The sequence below is a fragment of the Zootermopsis nevadensis genome, unplaced genomic scaffold (assembly GCF_977971745.1).
Source record: "Zootermopsis nevadensis isolate Lab colony 2312 unplaced genomic scaffold, Znev_1.0 Znev_ptg000017l, whole genome shotgun sequence".
NCBI lineage: Eukaryota > Metazoa > Arthropoda > Insecta > Blattodea > Termopsidae > Zootermopsis > Zootermopsis nevadensis.
The window spans coordinates 18,069,762-18,096,475 of NW_028259149.1; the positions used below are offsets into that span (position 1 = coordinate 18,069,762).

At 44.6% G+C, this 26,714-nt stretch overlaps 1 protein-coding gene across 7 annotated transcripts in view; it reads right to left on the minus strand.

The window, feature by feature from the left end:
- The window catches only part of Mgat2 (alpha-1,6-mannosyl-glycoprotein 2-beta-N-acetylglucosaminyltransferase), an 88,347-nt gene that overhangs the window by 14,465 nt on the left and 47,168 nt on the right, over nt 1-26,714 (minus strand). For 3 of the 7 annotated variants that reach the window (XM_087350917.1, XM_087350915.1, XM_087350916.1), the window contains exon 3: nt 10,203-10,249. In XM_087350917.1, coding sequence (XP_087207043.1) covers nt 10,203-10,249 — 47 coding nt within the window. Of the gene's footprint in view, nt 1-9,603; nt 9,703-10,202; nt 10,250-23,880; nt 23,982-26,714 lie in introns of those variants that run through there. The other 4 variants (XM_087350918.1, XM_087350919.1, XM_087350921.1 and 1 more) reach the window with 2 other exon arrangements.

A 26,714-nucleotide genomic window follows, 5' to 3' on the forward strand; every position in this document is an offset into this window, starting at 1 on the left:
GCTTCCCTTTAGGGGGTGCGGCCTACATTCATAGTGAATCAGTGTGCCAGCCGGCATCATCGAATTAGCATTTGTTTCTTAGTTACGGGCGTTTTGGTAGTGCATTACACCGACCCTCCTGCGATTTCGGAATGGCGTGTGCATCAAATTTTGCCAAAGACTCGCCAAAACGGCTACGGAAACCTATGAAATGCTAAAGCAAGCATTTGGTGAGTCCGCAATGGGTCGTGCACAAACTTTTGTGTGGCATTCACGTTTTAAAAATGGCCAAACCTCTGTCGATGATGACGAGCGTTCTGGACGACCATCTTCGAGCACAACGCCCGAAAATGTTACGAAGATCGACGTCGTACCATCAACGACTTGTGCGACATTGTTGGGATAGGCTATGGGACCTGTCAGCTGATTCTAAAGGAAGAACTCCACATGCGACGCATCGCAGCCAAGTTTGTGCCAAGGCTCCTGTCTGAGAACCAGAAGCAGAATCGACTTCTCGTTTGTCAGGAGCTAAAAGATCTTGCCGGATCGCCGGATTTAGCTCCGTGTGACTTATTCCTCTTCCCAAAGATGAAAATTCAGCTAAAGGGAAGGAGATTTGAGACGATAGAAGAGATTCAGGCAGAATCGCAGATGGTGCTTGACAGGCTGACAAAGAAATATTTCCATGGATGCTTCCAGGCTTGGCAGCGGCGCTGGGATCGTTGTGTTCACTCCCAGGGGAACTACTTCGAGGGTGATGGATGAATTTAATACCTGAGATAAGTGTACGGGTTTTTATAGGCACAGTCTGTAAACTTTCCGATCGCACCTCGTATGCAAAATTTATTTCAGTTATTCATTTAAATATCTCCACCTAGTCTGAACCCGGCGATACAGCAGAATTCTCCAAGGAGTGGTCTGATGTTGACGGCCTGTCCGGATAGGAGGTACAATAATAACCACGTGGTGAATGGTATGCTGAGAAAACAAGTTGAGGTTGATAACTCTGAATCAACTCGATCAGTTCAATTTTAGCCGTACTTTTGCAGTAGTCTGGTATTATTTTGAAGTCATCCAGGAGCGACAACAAAAATAATTTATCAGAGTCGTGGTGTTCGCTTTCTTGTCTAGCTTGAAGACTTGATTTTAAAATATTAACCATTTCCCACAAAGTTTTTCTTATATTTTTATCACAATATTCCTTCATACCGCTGTTCCACAGTGCTGGTCGTTCTTCAATTTCCATAATGAACAACTCTGTGTTAAAAGATTTCTCGGACATCGCCATATGGAATACAGGCAACTCACATACAGCTCCGGCTCCCGCGTGCGACCTGCAACGTCACTGAGTTCCCTCTGGTTGAAGTTCGTTACTTTTATAGCCGTGCGCTTTGTATTGCTTTTTATAGGTGCAAAATCCACTGGCGCGGCGCGACTGCCGAGTCGCGCGCGGCGGTTAAGTTTAGGAACGCGGCAAACAGGCGGCAGAGCTGTCGCGCGCGGCAATAAAAGTCAACTTGTTTTCTCATCACACCATTCACAACGTGGTTATTATTCTACCTCCTATCCGGACAGGCCGTCAACATCAGACCACTCCTTGGAGAATTCTGCTGTATCGCCGGGTTCAGACTAGGTGGAGATATTTAAACGAATAATTAAAATAAATTTTGCATACCTTAAAGTGACCATGAGTTTTTCTTCAGGGCGTATGCTCTGGCGAAAATTTGTATCCGTTCCTTCTATTTCCTCCCTGATCAGTTGTAACAGTTGGTCGAACGATTTCACACTCATTCTTGTGTAGTTGAAAAACTTCTCGTCGTACAGCAGATGGAATGCGCCTTTTGTGGAACGTTCCAAGAACATGGGATGTGTCCAGTATCGTCGACTTCGCGTTTTCCCACGACGGACATGATAGAACAGTAGGGGCTGTTCTCTCTTCAACCTCCATTTAAATACTGATAAATGCTTGTCGCGTTGTGAAAGTCGCGACTTCATAAACCGCGTGCGACTAGCGGACTAGCCGCACGCGGCACGCGGCTTGTCGCGCCAGTGGGTCCCTAGCTTTAGCCTCTTATTTTCATCTTGCGATGACGGCGAGTGATCTAATCTTTAGCCTTACAGTCTTGTAATTCTCTGCACATTTTATTCATTTGCCACATCCCGTCTGTAACATCAAAACACATTTCCTTGCCTGCATTTCGACTCTTCAACATTCATGACCGCTCACAGCAACACAGAACACGCTTCTGTGTTATAACCTACACCGTTTCCTTTTCACTGCCTTGTAAATACGCCGAAGCTGGACAAGAAATACTTACGAATTCAGTCCGTACCGCGAAGAAAACACAACTCTTCACCATTACTTAGATAAACTGGTTAACGCTGTTTAAGGAAATAATCGCTGTTTCCATTAACTTATTACGACTCCGAGGATTACCTTCTAGAACAGCGTTAGCCAACTGACCCTTGCAACGGTGAAGGGTTGTGTTTTCTTTGCGGTGCGGACTGAATTCTTAAATGTTACATAGACGAGATTCCCCTGTGAATCCCGCACTCCGGCTCTGCAGATCCTGAGCAGCTGACGACGGCGTTAAACAAACCACAAATAAATACACGAGTTAATCTGATGAAACTTGAAAGCAAGATCAAACATTTTCGTTCCTGCCCCGCGCCCTAATTAACAGTCTGGGTAGCAAAGCACTTGAGAGTCGGGGCACGCACAAATTGCTACCCGAACGGAATAGCAAACAGCTAACCCTCACCCTCACATCTCTGACTTACTGCTAAGGATTACGCGTGTTCCATCCTTACTCCAGAATTTTTTTGGAAATTTTTACTTCCAGCATCTTCAGTTATGAATTCGTGAACCATCTGTTCCAACCACATTAACCTTTAAAGACTTCTTCGCTCAGGTTTAGTGCAGAAGCGACTTAAAGGTGATTTGTTTCTATTACTTATAAACGAGCCAGAAAGTATTCAACTGTTGTTTACAACAGTACAATGCCGTAAACTATGACGTAACAATTATTCTTTCCTTCATAAAGGAATTGTAACCGGGCAACCGACTTTAGTTTAGTTTTCTTAATTAATTTTGTAAATTAATCTTTACTCTTCATTAGGTTACGAGCCTTTTATGTCAATTTATTAACATTTTTATTTCACATTCATTCCTAAAGGACATGTTTAGACCGGAAGTTGACATTTTAGGGAGATTAAATCAGCGAGGATCAAACTGAAAGGACATTGCTCGCCCCGAGTACAAATAAAATATACGTTTGCCAGGGAAACTTAAGAGAAGAGACTACTTTGGAGGCCTTCTGTAGTTGGCAGAAAATATTTGAAAAAATAAAGGAACTTAAAACAGGCCGTGAGGGTGAGCTAGAATGCAACCGGCTCAGTCTACGTTCCAAGGACAGGCTTGTGTGCTAGTGGCGTCGAACCCAGACTCGTTTCGGAGAAGTCGTTAAAAGGGCACCGATGTTTTATGACGCATTTCCAGCCGTTCTGGTTCTGTGACCAGAGGCGTTAAACGGACACCGCTGCCCGAGGGAAGTTCTGAAAGAATGACCACTGGTCTACGAAGATCACGGCAGCACCAGACAGTCGTCATTCCTCAGTGACACCAGAAACACTTCAAAATGCGCAAAGCTACGACTATTAACCCTTTGAAGCCGAAGATCGTCTGAATATTATTTATGAATTCAGTCCGTACCGCGAAGAAAACACTACACCTCACCATTACGAAAATCAGCTGGTTAACCCTTTGAAGCCGAAGCTCGTCTTCATAATATTTACGAATCCAGACCGTACCGCGAAGAAAACACTTCACTTAACCATTAGAAGTCGAATCAGGCGGTACCACATAAGATTTAACAAAAGAACATCCCGGTCAAAGCCTTAAGAGGCCCAAGGCCTCGCGACCCAATTTTATACGCGACAAGCAGTTTCTAACAAAATCGATACAATTGGACGTGAGCTTCGCGTAAAAGCTGAGATTACACCGGGGCCCTATATTTACAAAAATTAAGTTCGCCCTTCAATCTTCAGCGTCGACACCCTGCGATATCAAATTTCATCGTAATTCGTCGGGGCGGACAAACACACAATCTCGTCACTGCTCGTCACGCCTTGTACCTCGTCCAATGCCTCACGAGTGTTTTGAAATCGCAGCACTAGAGCGTGTCTGGAACACACGCGCCGATGGAAGGATTTTGATCAAATTCCGTGCTGAGCCCTCAAAAACACAAGGAAAACGCGGAATTTCACTCCGAACATGACAACCCAAGTCAGCCCGAAAGGAAATGTTTCGGACAAATCCACAGCCACTGACGAGTCACTTCATTTTACGAGACAAAGTGCACCAAATACTCACGTCAACTGCGAGAATGTGGTGACACAGGCGCATGCCTGCAGAGGCCGGGGGCAGAGCAGCCTCGGGTTGCCGCTGCAGCATCCCGACCGACCGGTCTCCAGCAAGAAACTGAGCGAAGACGAGTAACCTCACGCGCGGTCACGTGGTCGCGCTGAAAAGTGCACTGACCCTACGTAGCAAAGGCTTCCTCCAGAAGCTGACGACCTCATAACATGCTGCCCTCTGACGGCGCGTTGTTTAGCCTCAATTTTTAGAGGATCATCCCTTGTCGGCTGTCCGCGACCGTGTATTCAATATATCCGCACCTACCCTCCACACCCTGGGGCCATTTTGTCCAGGTTGGCATTCCTGCTTCGTAGTCGGGACGTCAGGAAACGGACTGTCCTGGGTCTTCTCATGGTTACCCAAGTCCCTCAGGGACGCGGAGGAACAGTGCGTTGAAACAGACTGCAACCCCTTCCTTATGCATAATTCCAAGTTCGCAGTTCATTAACATTCATGACATTCGACGCTGTGTACTCTGAGCTACGGAGAGCAAGAACTGACGGTCCGACCAAACACGCCGAGCGACTACTGAAACAAGAATCGAGGAGGGCGAAGGCTCCAAGTGCACTGCAGCCAACCAACGAAAGACAAACACAACGACACAGAACTAAAAACAGCAAAGTTTGTCACCGGACATGACCTTGAGCAAATTTCATCTCTGAATCGCACAACTCACGTACCACATCTTCCATCCGAGCTACATGTCGAGCCCATCGTAACCTCGTAGATCTCACTACAATATAAACACCGGGTGACTTCAAATCACGAAAGACCTTGTCATATTTCATTCTTTTTAGTTAAAATACTTACATGGACATGAAATTTACTTACAATCAGATATTGTGCTTAAAATCATACAAATAATTCAACAAATCTTGTGCAGAAATTTTAACGGATACACTGTAGTCAGGTATTAAACACAAGTTCACACACGTCATTTTTAAAAAAAGTCGCAAAACACAGAAGAAACGCAATGTCTGTCCCTAGTCCAGGAGCCCAGACGCAGAGCTTACAAACTGACACACCCTGTAGATGTGTTGGGGCTTCTTGTCTGCTAGTGACGTTGTATTACGCAATCAGCAATCCTGCCCACAAAACCTGTCACTTGAATTACCGCTCGCTCGCTCAAGAAGAATGGCAAGTCTTCGTGCTATTATGTAGGTTAGGGAAGCTTCGTCAGTTCTATTCACACACACAAAACACACTCTTTTGCTCGCGCTGAATAGAAGCCGTGAATCACGGCAATTTGGACGATGTGACTACCAGCTTCATTACGAAAACACGACGACCTGGTGTGAACTGCGAGCGTCTTGTTTGCAGACAGACATAATTTACCATTTGAACCAATTACCAACGCCAAGTCGACAGTCCAGACAACTACACAACAAATATAACCTCTATTCCGCTCACAATGAAAAGATGGGTCGAGCATATAGCACGCTTAGATTGTACAGCGTTGAACGATGGCTCCGAGAAATCAATTTGAAAGGAATTGGTCCGGCGGTAATGGGAAATCCCACGAAAGCCATAATTAAAATAGCGGATCTCCGGGTCGAGACTGAAACCTGAATACAAAGCAGGAGTTACAACCACTCGGGGAAAAAATCAGATATAATTAATTTCTAACCGGAAAGCCATCACTGGTGAGTGAATGGTATATGGGAAGATAATATTAAAATAGGTCTTACTTCGGGACAAAATTATTACGTAAAGGTAGCTCACAAATCCTTTGAAAATTTGACAAAGTCACAAGATCATTGGAAGACAGAGAAGGAAACAAAAATTCAGGTAACCGTTTTACCGTCTGCTACGCGCATCTCTGAAAGCTAACTTCTACTCTTGGACTCTCTGGAACACAGGCCGAGGGCCCCTTAAGAGAAAAATTTTCGACTATCTGGACAGCAATCAGTTTGTCAAGGACCAACCAGGAGCGATGTCTCGTCGTCTCCTGTTAAGATCCAATGGTCATTTGATGATTCTATTCAGAGAAACGCAAAGAAAGTTGGACTTTTGACATTTCCAAGTACCAACTCACTTCATACGACACAAATAAAAATAGTTATGTCTTCAGCCTTAACAGCTTATCTCTCATTCTCTTTATGTGCGTCTCAGTAACACGATAAGATTATTATTTCATATCCATCTGTCTGTCACACACGACAGTAGAAAGATGAATACAGTCAAGGATATTCCGTTGTTTTTACACTGACCCATCGTAAAAGAAGGGACAACGTTGAAGAGAATCAACACATTACTCGCGGGGAGTAATAAATAATACTGTCTAGTTCATTCATAATTACTACAATTGCTGGAATTGATTAACTGGGCAGATGTACATACTTAACCATTCGAATACCAACCAACCAACCAAAAAGCTAACTGAGGGCGGAGGCCTGCGCAAGCGCAAGCATCGTCCCTACCTAGGTGAAACCATTCCTGCGCACAAGGCGCATTGCTGGAAATGGTAAACAGTCTTAATATAAGAAACGGAAATTTTGCTATCGCTAACAGGGTTACGTCGTGGCGGGAGCCTCGACCATTCAAACTGGGATCCGTTGCTGCTGATGGGAGGTCATCCCGTCAGGCAAGTTGTCCAAAGGAATTTGGTTGGTTGGATCTCCGGGGTTTGAACCCAGAGAGGGAGGGGCCGTTTCGGCTGAAGGCCTCTGCGGCATGGGGGGAAGATCACTTCAGCTGATGGCCTCCGTGATCGGGGTGGGGGTGGCGGGCCGTGCCCCTATTAAGTTATACCCTGGCATTCGCCTTACAACTGAGGAAAAGCACGGAAAACCTCAGTCAGGGTAGCCGAGTAGTCTAACCACTCGTTGTGCCGAATTGGCCGTCTTTTGGGGACGGCCTCGGCTGGCCTGCTGAACATCGGTCGCCCTCGGTTGCCCTAGGGCGACCTCTGGCAGCCCTCGTTCGACACGAGTCCCACTGGACACAACCAAAAAGCTAACTGAGGGCGGAGGCCTGCGCAAGCGCAAGCATCGTCCCTACCTCTCTCCAGGCTGTGCCGGTGGGGGTCTCGTCCACTCCCAATCCTCGCTCCGCTCTCCAAATCCTCACTCTGTCCTCTCACTCGATAATGCGACTCAACTCCCTACTCCCATTCGAATACGAAGCTCGTCTTAATGTTTAACAACCCAGTCCGTACCGCGAAGAAAACACAACACGTCACCATTACAAAGATCAGCTGGTCGATGTTATTTAAGAAAATAATCTCTGTTTACAGTGAGTGCAGTGTTGCTGGCTATGAACGCAGATGTTACGTGTCGTTGCAACAAGGCTTTGATAGGAGGTTAAATTCCACTGGCGGTCTCCTCTGATCATGGTAACAAGGTTAAGTAATTTATTAACTAGGTAAGCTGGAATACTTCACTGACGTACATTCTTCGAGTCGGCCATTACAGTTGCAGACTTCGCGAACAGGTACAAATGCCAGCTGACTGGTTGCTGGGCAACTGTACCCACCAGCCACGCACCATCGAAACAAGATGACAGACACATTGCAAATGCACCTTCAACCTACTTTCGCTAACAAGGTAAGCTACATTAGCAGATGGAGACATCTTCCGCAATAAGTCTTAAACAAACAAACGAATCTTTACCAAACTTGGTAACTGTATAAAGGTCATGTCACTAACGTCCAATTCCAAATTTCATCAAAATCCTTTAAGTAGTTTCGGAAGCACAGATATTCAACCCCCAGTTTCGCGTGCCTCGTTCTAAAATCGAATAAAGCTTTCACGTAACAAAATTAATTCTGAAAAAGAATAACGTCATGGCGGCAAGACATTGTTTTCCTAAGATGGACGTTTCAGTCACTCTGCGGTCCAGTGGCGGTTTTCTGACGACGAGGTTCCTTCCTGATTCACTTGTGAACCGCGTGTTATTCGTCGCACTAGCCCCTTAAAGCCCAGTGGTAACTATATTTACCACCTGCTTTAATATAATACGTAACTGCGTTTTGTATTAATGGATTGATGGAGTCACTGCAAAGTTGCCCGCTCATTGGCTCAGGACAGGCTCCCACGGCAAACTTCGGTGGTGGCGGTGACGAAGTTTTGCTACATATATAACATCAGGGTTAATTACTGTATCTGGTCTTTCGATTGTGGTCTGGAACCATCGTAATTACTACGAAAAGCTAACCCACGAAACACTAACGCAGAATCAAATCTAAAACTTCTTGAAGATGGTGAAGAGTCATTTGAATAAAAAAATTTCCTTGGATATTATCCATCGTCTAGTAAATAAAATATACTAGACGGTGGATAATCTCCAAGAAAATCTGTATTCAAATGACTAACGCAGAACATACACGTACAAACTTTTCTGTGTAAGGTTTGAAGTCTCGATTCTGCACTACGAGTGGCATTTCTAGCTTAGAAGAGTCGGTTACTTCTCCAGTGAATAATTCTTGTGTTGCTTACTGCAAATAAATAGGATGTCCTACGTAAATACAGGAATAATGATCAGCATGGAAAGGGCCAGATAAATCACATGACACGCCTTGTTAGTTTTTAAGAAAACAGATACGTGGATGTCTCAGAAGAACAGAAATCTGTTTGATGCTCTCACACGTCAAATCCATTCAGTGACCAATCGTTTTGCAATCCTACAGTGCAACAGGGAACTGCGTCTTTATTTTTCAATGTAGCACGAAAATGAAGAATAATTAGGAACGGTAATCGAGATTAATGAACGTGCAGTGACGTACAGCTGTGCGGTTTTTGTTTAACTTCATTTGCCGACGAAATGTCCAACACCCAGAGCGCGTTCTCAGAACGCAAAACCGCGTTAAATATCGTCGGGAAAAATATAAATTTCACGACGTACGAAGACGGTTAAACCCCTTAAGTAAAAGCTGTCCCCATAACGAAACACGGAACAAGGACAAGCGAATTTTATCGCGAAAACTGTCTACTCCAGAGAATACAGACTAAAAACGAACGTAAAATTGTTTATGGAACAAACGTAATGTAACAGGCGCACAGCGCAAAAGCAATCCCACTCGACATTTGTACTTGCCCGCTCACAAATTCCTCTGCGTAATGTCTTAACCTGAATCCATCCGAGACAGAAATGTTGAAGTCACAAACAATACAGAATTAAATGGGGGCCACCAAAATACGAAAGAAAGCTTATATAAAACGGGGAAAAAAGCAGCAACACATTTTCTGTTCCGTTACGATACGACTCACCTCTCGACAGCTTAGTTCCTAGCATTCCAGCTGACAGAGTGACCACGGCGGCTTCCACATCGATAGTGACCCTCATCCGACGACGACGACAAGGCAGTGGTGGGCTGCCAGCAGATAAGGCGCCCTTATCAGCCGTCCTTCACGATCTGTGCATCACGGCAGTGCTCAATGATGGGCGAAGGGCACTCGACAGCCGATTAACCGCATGCAGCGAAGGAAATTATAAATGAACACGCAATTTTGATCGGAAAACCGCAAAGAAACGGACCATTTGAGAAAGAAATTGATCAACACAGAAACAGGACGGCGCCTTCCGCAAGGAATAACAAAAATGTGGCTCTCACCGCTGTAAGAATGACGGTCTTCAGCCCTGAAGATGTAAACAATATTTTTATCCGAAACGTTGGATGATAAATAAATTACCCCAGACATGGAAGTGGTCGTCGCCTATTCTAAAATCACGATCTCATTACTGTCATGGACAGACTCAGAACTACGACAGATCTCAGCTGAACTGTCGGGTTTTCGGGCCGCGATCCGAACCCTTGACCTCCAGATCTTTTATCAAGACTATAACAGTTTCAGGTTTTAGTACTTACGACGCATCTCAGCTGGCGCCACCGACGCACGGGTTTCTACGATGAACCTGTAACACAAATGATACGGCGTTAATAACGCGCATGCCGGTATATTAGCGAGATTACGGGGTGGAAATGCGCTGATGCTGTGTTCATGTCCCTTCCTGAGCAATCTGGCCGCTCCGTCCTCCGTCTGCAAGAAACGCAAACCTGGTTTTTAGACATGTCAACGGTCAGGGGATGAGAACCAGTGGCTTTGAGCAGTCACTTCCAGCTTGCGGACAGGCGATGCATGTGAAAACAAAAGATTCTTCCGAAAATCCCAGGATACGAGGTCACTTGAGAAAAAAATCGTACAACAAAATGAACAACGTTGTGAAGACGTGTACTGGATTAAACTGGCTGAGGTTAAATGTGTTCAGCGCCAGTCATCCTCGTACTTGGTAAAACCATGTTTCGTATACAATGCAGAAACAAAATTTGCATCAGATGGTTGTGTTCTGGGTACTTACGTCGTGTAGTCTGGTAGAAGTTTACCGACGTTTCAGAGGTCATACTGCCTCCATCATCAGGGCGATGAGTAAATCAGTCGTCTTTAATCGCATTTCCAAAGGAGATGACGTGAAGCGATACAAGAATCCGAAATGAACAGCAGCGACGCTTCGAAACTCGATCGGATTAAATTTATTCTCTTCGCATTTCGGAGGGTGTTTACCGTGTCTCTGCCGTCTGGCAGCTGGTAGAGACAGCGTCGCCTCACAGTGTTCAATTCTCGCTCGTTTAGCGACGAGCTCTTTGAATGAAAAGCGGGTTACGCCTGACACTAGTATATATGTTGCCCGCAGCACTCCGGTGTCGGAGAAGTGGTCGACGCGTCACGGCGTTTCCACTATTTCAATGTAGAATAAATTAAATACGCGAGGACGACCTGGCAGTGACGGCAGACAGTAGATTTGGCTGTTTCTGAGGCAGCCAGGGGATGAAGAAGTCTGGTTATGGTTATGGTGCGCAGCAGTCGCGAACCACCGAAAAGGGGTTTTCCGCGGGCATGGGGCTTAGACAAAGGAAATGAAAGAGTCAATGAGGACACGCACGGCGTTACTGGGGAAACTAGCCCTAAAAGTCACGTTATCCCGTACCCAGAACGCCTCAATACAGAATTACAGTTATATTATATAACATACAGAGTGTCCCAGGAAAAAGTTCAATATTCTGGGAGGTCATAGTATAGGTCATTCTAAGCAAAAAAGTGTATATTTACATGTGTCCTATTCTGAACGGCTTCCGAGCTTCAACAATATACGTCCCGGGGTTTGCCGGATAGGGGCCTTTTAATTTTTCAAGGTCATTCAAAGGTAATTTTTTTCAAACGCATATTTCCGCCGATCTGTGGGAATATGCAAGAAAATACTCGTGTCAGTTTGAGGTCACGGATAGGTGAACCTCATGTCAAGGTCACGACAGTATCAGTCCCAGGGTTTGTCGGATAGGGGCCTTTTAATGTTTCAAGGTCATTCGAAAGTCAATAGTCAGTAGTGTCTGGTGTGTTTCTGTTCGTTTCTTCCTACTAACTGAAAATGTACGAACCAAAATCAACCGTAGAAATAAAGAATGCAAAAAAAAACATCCGATAACTATAGAAATCATGTATACAAATATATTTTGACGTATTAAAAATTTCATGACAAAAAAATGTTTGTTGTGCTTTAAATAACTTGAACGGATAACGTGAATCACCTCAACATGTATGAAATTGTCAAGAAATATGTTGGGATTGTTATGTAAAAATAGTTTGTGCGATGGTATACATCCTGTGAAGTCCAGCGGTAATTATATGTACCACCTGTTTTAAAAATCAGTAATTCTGAATATCTCCCACAGACTGTATTTATGGGTTACGTAAACCAGTTGATATTCGTAAAGGTGAAGAGTAGTGTTTTCTTTGCGGTACGGACTAAATCATTAAATAATACTTAGGCAAGCTTGGGCTTTAAAAAAATTAGGGCAGTCCTGCACCTCCCTAAGGCAGATTCAAACGCAATTGCAGATTGCGCGGGGGGGACACCCCCCCCCCGACCCGGCACACAAATAAAGTGCATCGTAAATCTTTAATGAAACCGTGCTCCGTAACCTCGGCACGTGCGTTTGCGTCTTCCGTGACGTATGTGTCTGGCGGCAATGAGGTGATGGTAGGGCAGGTTCGTTCCCACAAAATTGCCAATTTACTCCAACCACCGCACTAAGCATGTGCAAATTCGGTACGGTGCTGCTCCTAGCGATAATAACGAGTACTAAAATATAAAGCTACATGTGCACTGAAATTCCCTTCAGAATTACGCGAGGGAAATTTCATCATCTACTTCGAGGAAGTTTTGTTGCTTACACGTGTCAGAACTACTTCGAAACTTCAAGGGACGAAAACATTTCTCAAGTTTGTGAGCGCATTAACACACATGAGACAATCGGATCAGTTCTCTGCTGCAGAGAAACACAACTCCGCATGAAAAGGGCTGACTGCATGACTCAGCCGTCATTTTCAAATCATCATCATCATCACCAGACTCGCACAATGCATCATGGGCTCAAATAATGCCACTGTCTTTAGCTGCACCAACATCCTTAAAAGTAATTTTCCTCGATCCAATCCACATTTATCCTAGTTCTTAACGAGGATGTCAGTAGTCGAGGCTTCACAGCGTCGAATGACGAACTAGAAAGGATATTGAAGGCGTAAGTTAAGGCACTGAACTGTCACTTGCGCGGAGGAACTGAGGAAAACCACTAGCCGATCTCCGGGTCGAGATTTGAACCTCAGACCTCCCGAGTACAGAGCACGAGTGCCAACCCGTCGACAACAAATTCTTACTGCCACGAACTACGACGGTTAAAGAATGCACGATCGATCAATTTGACGTGGAAAAAATGTGAAGGTTTTTTGCGTGGGTGAGATTATAAATAATGAAACTCGCATTCGTGTAATGTTCTCCATTCCCTACGTGTAAAGTACCGTCTGATGTGCGTAAGAAAAGGGCCCTCTTCGACGTGCACAGATCGACAGGCAGCCAAACGTCTCACAGACAACAGACAATGGAGGACTAGAAGAAGTCTTTATATAAATCAACAGTCAAGTTATTTCAGGAAGACGCGGCGAGTGTACTTCGTTTCCTTGTGACGGAAATTTCTGCCGCGTTCACAGAAGTAGAACAGAAGAAGCTATCGTTATTTCAAGCAAAGATATCGCCATTACTTCAGTCTCCTAGGCAACGCATCTCAAAACAAAACACGCTGAAATTAAACCCCACATCCTGATTCAGTTACTTCGATTAATTCGTGAAAGCAAACAACAAACTCTCCACTCGGCCGTCAACTCACCGAAACTGAACTGCAGTCTGCAAAGAACGCCTACGTTACACTGGCAATTTAATCATAATCTAGCCGCTCAGGGGCTATCGAGGCAGGCAGCAGCAGAGCCTTCGTCCACATGCTTCGCGCTTGTTTTGCGCCACCGTCATCAAAACTTCAGACCTCACACGATAAAATTCATCCCGCGTCCCAGATCTTGCTGTAGACAGCAACAGAGATCCTGACTCGCAGTCTACAGGCCTGGGTTCAGATCTAACCTAAACCTGTTCAACAGCAAACGAAGCTGTGATGGCAACAGAACGGGGCTGAGACCACCGCCTTCACACGAAACTTGACACTCCACCCCAATTTTTCGCATCACTTGAATAAAATTTGTGTACGTCCACTTGATTCGTGCTTATTGGTTTATTCAACGACGCTTTCTCAACTGAGTTACGTGTACAGGAAAACCAAATAGCCCAACAGATACGCTTTGCATCCTGTAAGGAATTTCAATGCTACATGACGACAAATGCATCGCCGCACTCACAAAAGCTCGCCACATCGAAAGTGATTTCAACAGTACGTCCTCAAACCGCGTTTCAGCGACTTCCACGCTACAAACAAGATATATCGTTAAAAACATAATTTCAATTAAGGATTGAGACAAAATGTTTTCTGGACAAACTTTCACAATTGAGCTCAATTAAGGATAATTTAAGTCGGGTTTCAAACGACAACCGAGAGTTTACCTTCGAACACGGCGTTTGTTTCAGAAATCGAAGCGCTCAACGAGGCATCTGAACTACGAGCATCCGATGTTCCCGGCCGCGCGTACATAAATTACAACAGACGCGGAGGCCGGCCGGCCGGCCGGCCAGGTGCTGCAAATTCACCATCGCCATGGCGATTAATTTGTTGCGACAGGAACTCACGACTGCGGCTTGTAACCACTGCACGTATAGCAACGGGTCTGCAGTCCATGGCCCGCAACCCACGGCGTGCCTTTATGCGCCATAACAGGATAAGAAACACGTGTGTGTCTTTCTGCTAATGCGTTTTGAATCAACTGACAGAAACTGAGCGTCGCCGTGGGTACATTGCAATTTGCATGTGGGTCGGAGAGGAATGCAGGCGAGAAAGAGGACACAGAATCTCAAAACACAAGGAGGGCCTTACTGATTGTTATCGGACTTGAATCTGTCGGAAGTTGAGAGTTGAAACAGTGGAACACAATTCCCAGAATCATCTTCTCTTCTGGCGCACGAAGACGTTCATTCAACTTCCTGTCTCGGAAATATGAAGGAAACCTGAAAGCGCCTGTGTAGTATGTCTCCCACCAAACACGATTCCGTTCATGGCCAATGCATTTTAGCAGAAGCCTGGTTCCCTTCCCAAATAAAAAGCGTATTTAACAGAGAACGCTATTTTCCAAACGCGTTCTCAGCTGCTCTGCATAACCGGCATATGGATATTCAACATATGGAATACAACGTAATATAAAAACGGATGTCTTAAACCCGTACAAATGTTATCAGTCGTTCGTTGATGAGAAATAATCTATTTTTTTTTATTCCCTGTAAAGTACGTGCCCTGCTCTATCCAAATTCGTCTCAAAAGCATTTGTTACCGTCACATCCACTGACACGTCACTGTTAATCGAAATACCAAAAGTTTGAGTAGATTTTTGAACACCCTGTATAACTCAATGGTAGTCCGCGATAGGCACTTTCAGTTTTGAGTCTACAATTCAGAAACAAGTAGACGAGTCGACAAAACGTGGATCACGGTCACTGCGTGTGTAACCAGTGGGCTACAAGCACTGGAGGTGGATAAGGGTCGATCCCTCCGAAGGTCAAAGTGGGCAGTGACACGACATGTGATATATATAGCACTGATACTGGAGCTCAGCTGGTGCAAATATCGACTGTTCAAGATATCAGACAACCACAGAAACACAGGAGGCGCTGACAGAGATCGACAAAAAGTTTTTCTCGGGATACAACTATAATTTATATATTTTGCATTTTATTCTCTAAATTTTTTTTATAAATTCTTTCAAATTCTTTAGTGTTTCTTTCAATCTTTTACTTACAGACCGATATGTACATCTAATAAAAAAAATTTTAAGAAAAACAACACCTTCGCCCAAAAATGGAAAAACAAACGTAATGAAACATCACCAAAAAACTACAGAAATCATAATTGAGTTTTAAGCTCTTATATATATTTTACACCTGATGATGGTTTCATAAAAACCGAAACATGTTGTGTAAATGTTCCGAAATGTAAATCGATCAATCGATATGGAACATCAATGATACTTTATTATCTTAATTATAAGAAATTTTAAAAAATATTGTGATAAGACGGATTAAAATAAATAATTGTTATAATATTCACAATATGACGCAATTACAATATCTTCGGGATACAAAATTATTTTGGGTTTAAAATTCCCATGAACCGACAAACTGACCACCTGTCTGAATCACAGATCGACCTAGTCACTGAATGACCGATTGGTCGAATGGCTCAACAGAACGACTAATCGACTGGGTGACTCACCGACCTATCGACGCACTGATCGGCTGACCAAAGCTTCTAGACGATGGCAGATGGCACAGAAGTCGTGTCTTTTCTCCATCTCGTTGTCAGCGTCCAATTCTCAGTTGAGTCCACTCGTGCACGCCCACGACCCCCGAAACCCATTCTTCACTTTATTTCCAAATTCAGCTCTGGGATTTATCACGCGTTCGCCACATATTCAAACGATGATTCACGTTTTGCACATCATTCAAAACAAGGAACACCGAGCCATAAAAGCCGAGGAAAACCTAGACCACTGTTCCCCATCACGCAACGTGTGCTGACCTCTAGTGGCTGTCACGCGGAGCGAATACTAAAACTTCTGAATAAAAAAATGGCAGTTCTACGAGAACAGAGTTTGACGGCAAAGTTCGCGTCTCCCTAATATCTAGTATCCACCCTTTCCGATCACAGGGCGACTGTTCCTGGGTACAGCCTGTTCCACAAACAATGTGCCTCAGCTCGAAACCACGTTCCTAGTCTCTCTTCGTTTAACGGCGCTCTGACAACTGCACAGGTTTAATAGCGCTGAATATGAAATGTCGAGATTAAAGATGTGGCAATGGTCGTGGAATATATCCCATAATTTACCTGGAGGAACGAAACTCTTTAAATCCCAGTGGTAAATATACGTACCACCCAGTTTAACAATCAGTAATTCTGCATTTTGTCTATGGACTCAGAATAAACAGCGATTATTTAATTAAACAGCGTTAACAAGTTGATCTTTGCAATGGTGAAGAGTAGTGTTTTCTTCGCGGTACGGGCCGAATTCTTCAAATATAATTCAGACGAGCTTTAGCTTGACAGGAAATGGACTGTGGCAGATATATATATATATAAACAACGGAGAGAGACGGAAAAGATTTTTTTAAAAAAAAAACCTGGTCTCCTGGTAGACACGCCACTGAGCACTGCGTCGCTCTTAGGCGGAGACGAACGTCAGGCTTCTTATTTCTTAGCTGCTTTGCTTATCTTCCTTTCATCTTTACTCTCAATTCCTTTTCTCTTTATTTTAGTATTTCCGCCTTTCGTTAAAACGTAATTTCATAGCAAATACACAGCATGGCAAAACTGGTGTTGTACGTAATATTATGAAATAGCAGACAGAGTAAGGCAGAAATAAAACCCAAATATATATATACACGTAAGCTGGACAGTCTGTACAAAAATTTAAAGCACATTAACTGATATTACAGAAGGTAAAGATTGTCAAGTTACTATCCTAATTTCTTAGAGCATAAAATGACGTTTATGATGCCGCAGTTTCAGAGATTATAGATTTGCGCGGCGGTGAAAGTATGGAATATGGTACTCACAAAGGTGCCCTGAAGAAGTAGGCGATAAATTCCTCCGAAACGTTGGTGTTCAAAGACTACATCCACAGTGACAGAAAGGAGAAGACCACAACCCCGTCTGCTGCTACAGAACAATCTGGCCGATTTTCACCAAACGTGGCAGGACGTCATACCGATGAAGCCACTCCACAACGAGCACAAACCATTGTCAGTCTTAAGATGACCGTCTTGTGGGCTGTAGCGCTGGTAGAAGTTTCCCTACGTCTGAGAGACGCCTTCTGCCTTCATCATCAGGGCAGTGACTACGCGGCGCCACAACCCAGAAGACGTCAGAACCTCAAAGCCTCCCACCGTTACCCTTGCAGCTGTAATTTCTGTCGGCATCTGCGCCCAATATGTAAATAAAGAAGCAGGTCTATTTTCTTTTTACACGACTGCACACGCTGAAGCGCTGTCTCGAAATGCAATCGGAACGAAGCGGGAGGCGAGTGAGGAATGAGAAGGATAAGCCGACATGCAGATCAGATCAAGTATCGTCGGAATCGCAGCGTTGCCAAGCAACCAAATGACAGTGTTTCGAGGCTCGTTGCTAGGTTACCACTCGCACGCAAAAGGCAAATTTTGCTGACCGACGAAAAGGCATCGGATTTACGTAATGAAAGACTAACGGGATATTACAAGCTTTTATATCAGAGGACTCCGGCCTCTTCTTAATTTTAATTTTGGTTCCACCATCAATGACCCTGGGAACAGACCACTTTCCCCCTCGGGTCGACATGGACACACGACGTTTCGCCGATGAACGGAAAGGAACTTGGGTATTTATTTGCCCCATGACATGAACAACAACAGAATATGTCAAACTGATATCAGGCACAAATTAACCGGCGTTTCAGATGTGAATACTGCCTCCATCATCAGGGCGCAGCACGCACATCTGAAACGTCGGGAAAAAAAATTTCGGCGCCGTGAGAACCTCAAACCTCACCAAGAAGACGGGACGACCAGTAGGTCCTTTTAGCGACGCAGTGAGTTCATTGGCGAGACCACAAGGTCCTAGGTCCTAGGTCCTACCACAGCAACGTGAAGACGGTTCATTCCGATTATCAGCATTACGTGACAGAACGAGTGGCCGCGATCTTATTATGGCACACTGGGTCGAGGCAACGCGTTGGAATTGTAATCACAGTCGACACGGCTGCCAGGCGGCGCGTCTGATGGGATGCATAACCCGCAGGCGCTTCTACGTCTTTGTGAGCAAATTATTTTTCCACGCTGTCTCTCATTCTGCGTACGTACGAAGTCATGGGAGGACAGCACATCTTCACAACGAACGTCCGTGAAGGCATCAGCATTCCGAGGCTTGATCTAGCGTGTGTCTCAGTTCTTACGGGGCGGAAGTCCGGGGTTCACATTTCCGTTGTCCTCGCTATCACGTCCCGGCCGGTTCTACAATCTCCCGCAGCCTCCCACCTGGTAAGGGTGTCTCTTTACGTAAGGTTAAAAGGCCATAGCGCGAAGCTAGCTACCCACGTGAGTTCTAAGATTGCAGTTTTATTACGGTGCCCCAAATCTGCTCTCATGCCACGGCTCGTTGGGGCAACTCCATATGTTTCGGGAGAAAAATACTACCTCCATGTTGAGAGATGGAGGGCGGAATGTTCCTGTGAATGGTTAGCACACAGGCGAAACACCAAATGGCGCAAACGACCCAAAATACCAACGTCCACGATCGCAAGAAAAATCAGTAATTTCGTGGGTTCGTCACGACAATACAAAAACCTAACGTGATATCTACACTAGCACATTTTAATTTCAATACGCCGTCTCTTCAAGCCGCGTTAATCATTAACAATGACATTCACCAAGAGCGCGTTAATTCTTCACATTTGTCCGCTGGTGATCAGTCATACGCGTGCGTACACGTTCATTGCCATCAGCGACGTGTTTAGACTAACTCAAAGTCAATTACATATTTATAAAGTCATTTGTAAGGGAAATTATAGTTTTCTATTGGTACTCATGGCTGCAAACATGCTCTTGCATTGTGAATGAGGTTGGGAAATTTTGATGCTCTGCAGTTGCAGTAAATTTCTCTTTATCCCGTTGAAGGCCACGGCCACATGAACGACATCTCACAACGGGACAATGATTCTTTTGTCTGTTCGTTTGTTTCCACGACGAAATTCATCATAAGTACGAAGGCGCATTTATAAATGGCGACAGATCATTAAAACTTCAGGAAAGGCCATTTTTCGCGAGCCTTCTGTTTCAACTGAAATTTTTGCTCCCTTCACCTTGCAAATTTCACGACGTTGCGACTTTCAATTTTAATCTTGAAACTGTGGCCGTATACATAAAGCCAGGACTTCATTAAAAAGACGTGCCCACCGGCGCTCTAATAAAGATGGCACCAAACAAAGGCAGTTTTAATTGAACGCTGTGCCGTGCGCGCAGGGTGACGTCGAGTTCCTGGGGCAGAGGGGGGGGGGCGAAGACCAGCAACCCCACCCCCTTCCGAGAAAATGTGTTTTAATGCGCGCTTCGAGTGTTTTAGTGCGAAAAGGAACAGGACAAGGCGGGGACACCCGGCGAGTAGAATCAATTACCGCCGCGTACTTGAGTTTGAAGTCGCAATGGACGATTCTCAAAACCAACATCTCTCGACAGAAACATGAAGCATGACAACAGGCGAGTAAAGAACGGGTTCCCTTTCTGGCGAAGCTCGTCTACGCAACTTTTAAGAATACAGCCCGCACCGCGAAGAAAACACAACTCTTCACCATTACAAGTATCGAATGATTAACGCAGTTTAAGGAAATAATCGATGTTTATTCTGAAAATCATACGAAATTCATAAATAAAAAATGAATAGTTAATTACTATTAAAACAGGTGGTACATATAGTTACCATTAAGATTAAAAGGCTCAAATTGTTCACGCGTTTCGAAAACCTCTCTTTTATCCAGCAGCGAATGTCTCAATTTACACGCAAAACAGAAAATCTTAAATCCGCGTGGAGAACAGCGCGACCTTGAAATAAAAATCCCTTTGTGTTCGGGCGCCGACAAAGCTGCATGTCCGAAATGGTCGCACAGCTCGATAATCGGTTTTCCGGGTAATCAAACAGGATTACGATAATTATTTTTTTTTATTCTGTATCCAGCATCACCACTTAATTTCACAACCAAGCTGGCATCTCATCTGCAGCATTTTCTACGCCCAATTTATCTCATCAATGAAGATGGCTGTCTTATGGGTTCCAGCGCCGTGTAAAAGTTTACCAACGTTTAGGGGGTCCTTGCTGCCTCCATCATCAGGGTGATAATAAAACGTTGGCAAACGTCTACCAGACTACACTGAGGTACAATCCAGAAGGAACTTCTGGTTTGCCCGGTGACGTAACAGTTATTGTCCGACGTGACAAATGGAAAGAACGCCTCAAGAACAGAGCGCTCAGGCACCACATTGTCATGGGGGCTGCAACGCGTCGGTTATACGACAGTCTAGTTTCGTAAGGGCACACAACGGTCGCGTTGCCATGGAAACTAAGCATCTGACAGGAATAAAACAACATCTCCAGGCCTGATAAAGAGAACACAGCTGTGAGTGCTGGAGACAGCGTCTCAAACCAGAGGCAGGGAAAGAAGCTGCATGTTCTTCTAGAAGGCGTGGGTGGAGATGCTTCTAAATGCGGTCTACAGGCTCCACGTCTTGTGTACGCCTACCGCGAGCTTCAAATCGACAAATGACACAGATCCTATGGAAAATATAATACTTCAAATAAATTTTCAGACCTTATTAAATCTAATGAACGGAGAACCCATGACTGGAAAAATCTGTAATTTCTACAAACTCCATGTAAGAGAGAGAGAGAGAGAGAGAGAGAGAGAGAGAGAGAGAGAGAGAGAGAGACCTTTCTGAGAAACTGAGTCACCTAGAAAGTCAAAGGATTCCCCTCCTGCTCCGAGGCATTTCCGGTCTTCACGGGTGAGGAGTTGCGAGCCTCACCGCACGGCCCCCAAGCTTGCGTATCACCCCTTTTCGACTGTCCGCCACTGCTTTTTTTCAACATATTTCGTCCAACAGGCGGAGACTTTCGCGAAACAAACTGTGTACAGCGATGACCTATTCTGACAGACTCAGTGCCCTGAAAACGAGAGGTCAGTCGGTGACCACACAGAGTTCACTGAGCGTGCAAACCACCTTAGAGCAAAATCTCTTTATGCGATGAATTACGTAACACTTACCAAGATAATGAATGCGTCCATCAAAGTCAGGGCACTGGGAAAACCTGAGCAAAGCCGCCGAGTGCTGTGTCACTGTTTTCTCCGCGGTACGGGCTGAATACGCAAGCTTCCACTTTAACAACCTCCATCAGAAGGACGAACGGGCACTGCCTGGGGACCTTCAAAGCCGAAAAACAAAATCTTTCCTCCCTCCCTCGTTAAAACAGCAGTCCCCCCCCCCCCAACGGTATCTTCTCTCTTTTTAAACTTTTTCTGCTTCAATGGGTTGATTAAACACAAAACACATTCGTTTCCCGCCCTTGTTGCACCAAACTGCTACACACATCATCTGACCAATCAATATCTCACGCCCCTCGACGGCTGCAGCGCTGCCAACGATCCTCCTGAATATAAATCTCAATTTATCTGTATTTTTATCATCACAGACTCACATCTCTAGAACAGGATCAATACATGATTTATAATGCGATTTTTAAATTGACCGTTACGCGAGAGCAGCTGTTTTTCTAACAACCAGGGCTACCAACTTACACGTACAGTGTTCCCAGAAGTGGCGAACACGGGGATAAGAGAATCTGCGGTTTGCTTATCAAGATTTATGAGTTGGTGCGTGTTGGAGCATTTATTTCGGGCTGACTGGCTGGCTACGTGATTCGGCGGAGCGTGTTAAAAACATCGACCCTCCATCCATTCACAATTACCAGACAGACGCTGACAGTTCCACACTTTAACCAACATTTCCCGCTTTCAGACTGCGCTCATGCTCCATAATAGTTTGTTTAAGCCTCTCTATTCTTAATCACTGCTGCATTAAGCAGGCTTTCGTATCGCAAAATCCAGCCGTGGAACTTTAAAAGAGCACTCTGTAATGCAAACACAATCCTGCAAGCTGTGTTAACACCTTCATAATTACGTGGGGCATCATCCATCCATATCAGGCGCCTAGGATTCGTACATATCCCTCCGCACTGTAGAACTAATTACTGGTCACTGAAGTGCGGAATTTACAAACTCAGTTCCACTACAGTTCACAATTTCGTGGTCAGCATTGCAATTGTGTTTCATTCGGTTTAACCCTTCGCAACCGACGCTCGACTAAATTGTATATAAAGATTCAGTCCGTACCGCAAAGAAAACAGCTCTTCACCATTAAAAACATCGATTGGTTAACGGTGTTTAAGGAAATAATCCCCAGTTATAGTGAGAATAAAATATAAAGCTGCTGGTACATATAGTTACCGCTAGGCTACAAACGGTTTAGTACGCATAGCATTAGGTGGCAAGATAATATTAAAAATAACTTTAAGAAATGGGGGTGCGAGAGCTCTTGTAAAAATTCTTCAGGAAAGACGTGAAATTTCTTTACTAGACGATCGTCTGTCTTTCCGAAGATGGCGTCTGCTCCATGGAATCAGTTAAATAGCCGTAAATACAGCTCGAAAATAAAAATTGACTGACAAAATATTGTTTATATCAGACTGGCAAATGGACGACCAAAATATTAAGTCCTTGGCGTACCTCACTCGCCACCCTGACGACGGAGGCATTAAGGACATCTGTAACGTCCGTAAAGTTCTACCAGACTACAGAAGACAGCCATCTTCAAATATGAAGTTTCTTTTTAAAAGAGACTATCACACATGATGTTGCCGTTAATTTGTAAACACCCTGCAGACTCAGTCAGTCAGTCCCTGACATCCACACACGCCACGTCCAACTGCGCGAAACACAAAATCGATACAAAAGAGATTCCGTTAATGAGACGGCCCTGTTTTCCGATAAGCCGATCGTGGCGCGCTCTGCGTTATGGTTCTTACTACTTAAGTTCTGCTTGAGCTGCTAGCAGCTCGCTCAGCTCGTCAACAAAGTCCTCGCGCGCCTCCCAGGAACACGACATGACAGGGAAAATTGCCTGTCGCCCACAATGAACAGCTGATATACGGTCCATCAACTTCAAAGTGGACTGGAAAAAAAAATAATTGAAGGCCGCGAGCCGACAACAGCTTACTGAAAAGCCCTGCCGCCTTGATACACGGACCCACTACAATTACCAGGCTTCATGATACAACAAAGTCCCTCTACATAAGCTGATAGTCGCTGAGATGTTCCAACTTCAAGCAACTACAAGATCCAGATCAGTTCCCGAGACGGTAATGTTTTTGATTTACGTAGTATACGAGTTTGTGCTAGTCACGTGATACGTGTGTGAGTTGTACTTACCGGCCGGATGGACTAGAGAGGTCGGTACAGGCTACGCCGGCGCGCGCAGTTCAACGCACAGCCAGCACTGCGTCTAGGCAGCTCAAGGGACCTCATGGCGGCTGCAACAGATGGCAGCACAGTCTTACCTTCACACAATCCGTATACATGATTAAAATCGAAAATAAGACTCGCAATTGAATATAATAAAAATTCAAATTTGTAAACGCCGAATACCAACCTACCCAGAACAGAGATCACGTAAAACATCGACGTTCCAAAGCCGTTCTTCAGGCCACGTTTTTTACACCGCTGTTGCACTAATGTGATCCGAGGTCATTGTTGCAACTTTCGCCACTCACGCACTAATGGGATCCAAGGTGATCGCTAAGCGTCACAACAATGGGGGCGACGGACATCGAGGGACCAACAACAATGTGTTGTTGTTGTTGTTGTTGGTCCCTCCCTGTGTTGTTGTTGTTGGCTCACGCCACAGCGAGAAATCACAATGGCGAACAATCAAAGGTAATTATACAAACCCATTCTGTCTTTTGCTCTCTGCCTGACAAGTCACAGAAGATGAAAAGTTTGAATCTACCCGAGGCCAACGGACACTTCGTTGCGCATTCGAGGAGATTAGAGCTAAATATCACTGTCATTTGTAGCACGACAGAATTTTGAGGAAATTCATGCCACACGGAGCCTTATTATTGATCTCCCTGTCCTTACTTCGTCAAAGCCGATTCAGCTGGTGTCATTGTCGACATGTCACAGGATTGGAGCAGAGCAAATGTTTTCTGCCAGACTCGTACAGAAACCTTTCACCAGTTCCAACTTACATTACACCGGTAAGATAAAGGAACATTTTTGTTGGAAAACCTGACAGGAACACATCACACGAGAAGCATAAGCGCTGATCAGGGAGAGGATAATATTAAAATGGATCTTACGGAATTACACTGGGGGTGTGGAGTGGATTCACATGGCTCGGGATAGGGATCGGTGGAGAGCTGTTGTGGACACGGCGATGAACATTCGTGTTCCAAAGAGACGGGGAATTTCTTCACTAGCCGAGCGTACTATCAGCTTCTCAAAAAAAAAGACACTACGAAAAGCGAGGTTGAAATGTGTTTCGCACTGGTCACCCCTGAGATCTGCAAAACAGATAAGTTGCATAACAAAGGTCACAGCAAGTGGATTTATAACGCCTCGAGGAATAATTACTCACGTCTGATAAAACCAGACTCGCCTTGGAGGGAGAAAAAAAACCCTCACTGATGATTTATCAAGCGTTTGTACCAGAGCTACGTAGAAGTATACTTTAAAGGCTACTCAAGTACGGCATAACCCCACCACGAACAACGGGCCGTATTAAAATTCGTCCGAATTGCAGATCGAGACACCGAAAGAGTTCACGCTCATCGGTGTCTGAGGAGGGCAGGCAAACACAGCGTCTCCACAAATTTTAATTCCACTCACTTCCCGCAAAGCGCACACGAGACATCCGTCGCGTGATTCCATCATCCCGTTCCTCCGCGGATTTTGAATCACCCGGTATAAAGTTTCACAATGACGGCGGTCGCTGTATTTTTTGGGGGGGGGGGTCCGGCGAAGATGGATGTAATTAAATCGAATGCGCGTGTGGGTTAAGCCCTTCCCACTAAGCACCAAAACGAAAAATTATCGAGTTCCTACAGATTATGCAACTGTGCAATGACCCTCCGTGACCCACTGCATTAGAACAGCTGGCACTCGATAATCCGCGTCATTTAACTGGGAAATTTTAGGTTAGGGTTAAACGGAAGCGTACAAAATAACACTGCTTCTGCATTTTCCTCTCTCTCTATCTATCTATCTATCTATCTACCTCTCTATATCTCTCTCTATCTATCTCTCTATCTCTATCTATCTCTCTCCATCTCTATCTCTCTCTATCTCTCTCTCAACTTGTTTTTAATTAAAACCGCCAACAAGCAGGGGTGTTCAAACCAAAATTATGTCATTACAAATTCTTCCGGGCCCTCTGCAAGCATCCGCCATTTTCACCAGACTGACCACTGCAGCCCCGAACGTCGCGGAGGTCCTTGGTTCAAACCCTGGCCAGCAGATCGGCCCTCTGATATTTTTCGTGGTTTTTGTTAGTCGCTAGAGAGAAATCCCGGAAACGGATCTTAAATTGTGCGAAGGTCGCATGTTTTCCACATCATTCGTAATTCATTAACCACACTACGATCATTCCACGTCACACATTTCGATCTGGTGTTTAATTAACGAAAAACGAAAGCTGAAACAATTCATAACTCCGCAATTCTTTGGCTGCGAGTCAGAAGACCCCGAACCAAAATTCTCTCCGAGCACAAAGGAAGGACGCCCGCCCGAGACGGCGTCTGAGATAAAGAATCTCCCCCATTTCTGTGCAGAAATATGACACACAAACTGAGGCACTTAGGCCAAGACGTCAATTAATCACGAGCTGCAATACGCCGGTCGTCGTCGGTGAAGGGAATTTTTACTTAGATCGGAGGGAAATAAATTAATTTTGCGCACAGCTGCTCCTGATGGGTATGCAGCTTATGTATCATTTTCTTGAGAGAAATTTGGAAACAAAAATAAAATCTAAATACACAGGTTATTCAAACTACGTAACTACTAGCCTGAAAACTAGGGAATTAGGAGTCATGAAAGATGAAGATTTTATTTAAATTGACTGGGTTTTTTTTAAAAAATGGCATTCTGCCTTCTGTGTTACAGAATTTCTTCTTCAGTTTGGATAAATGTTAAATTGAAACTATAAATAATTATTCTGTAATTGGTAGAACATACGAGCAATAATTATCATCTGTTATTTCATTTTA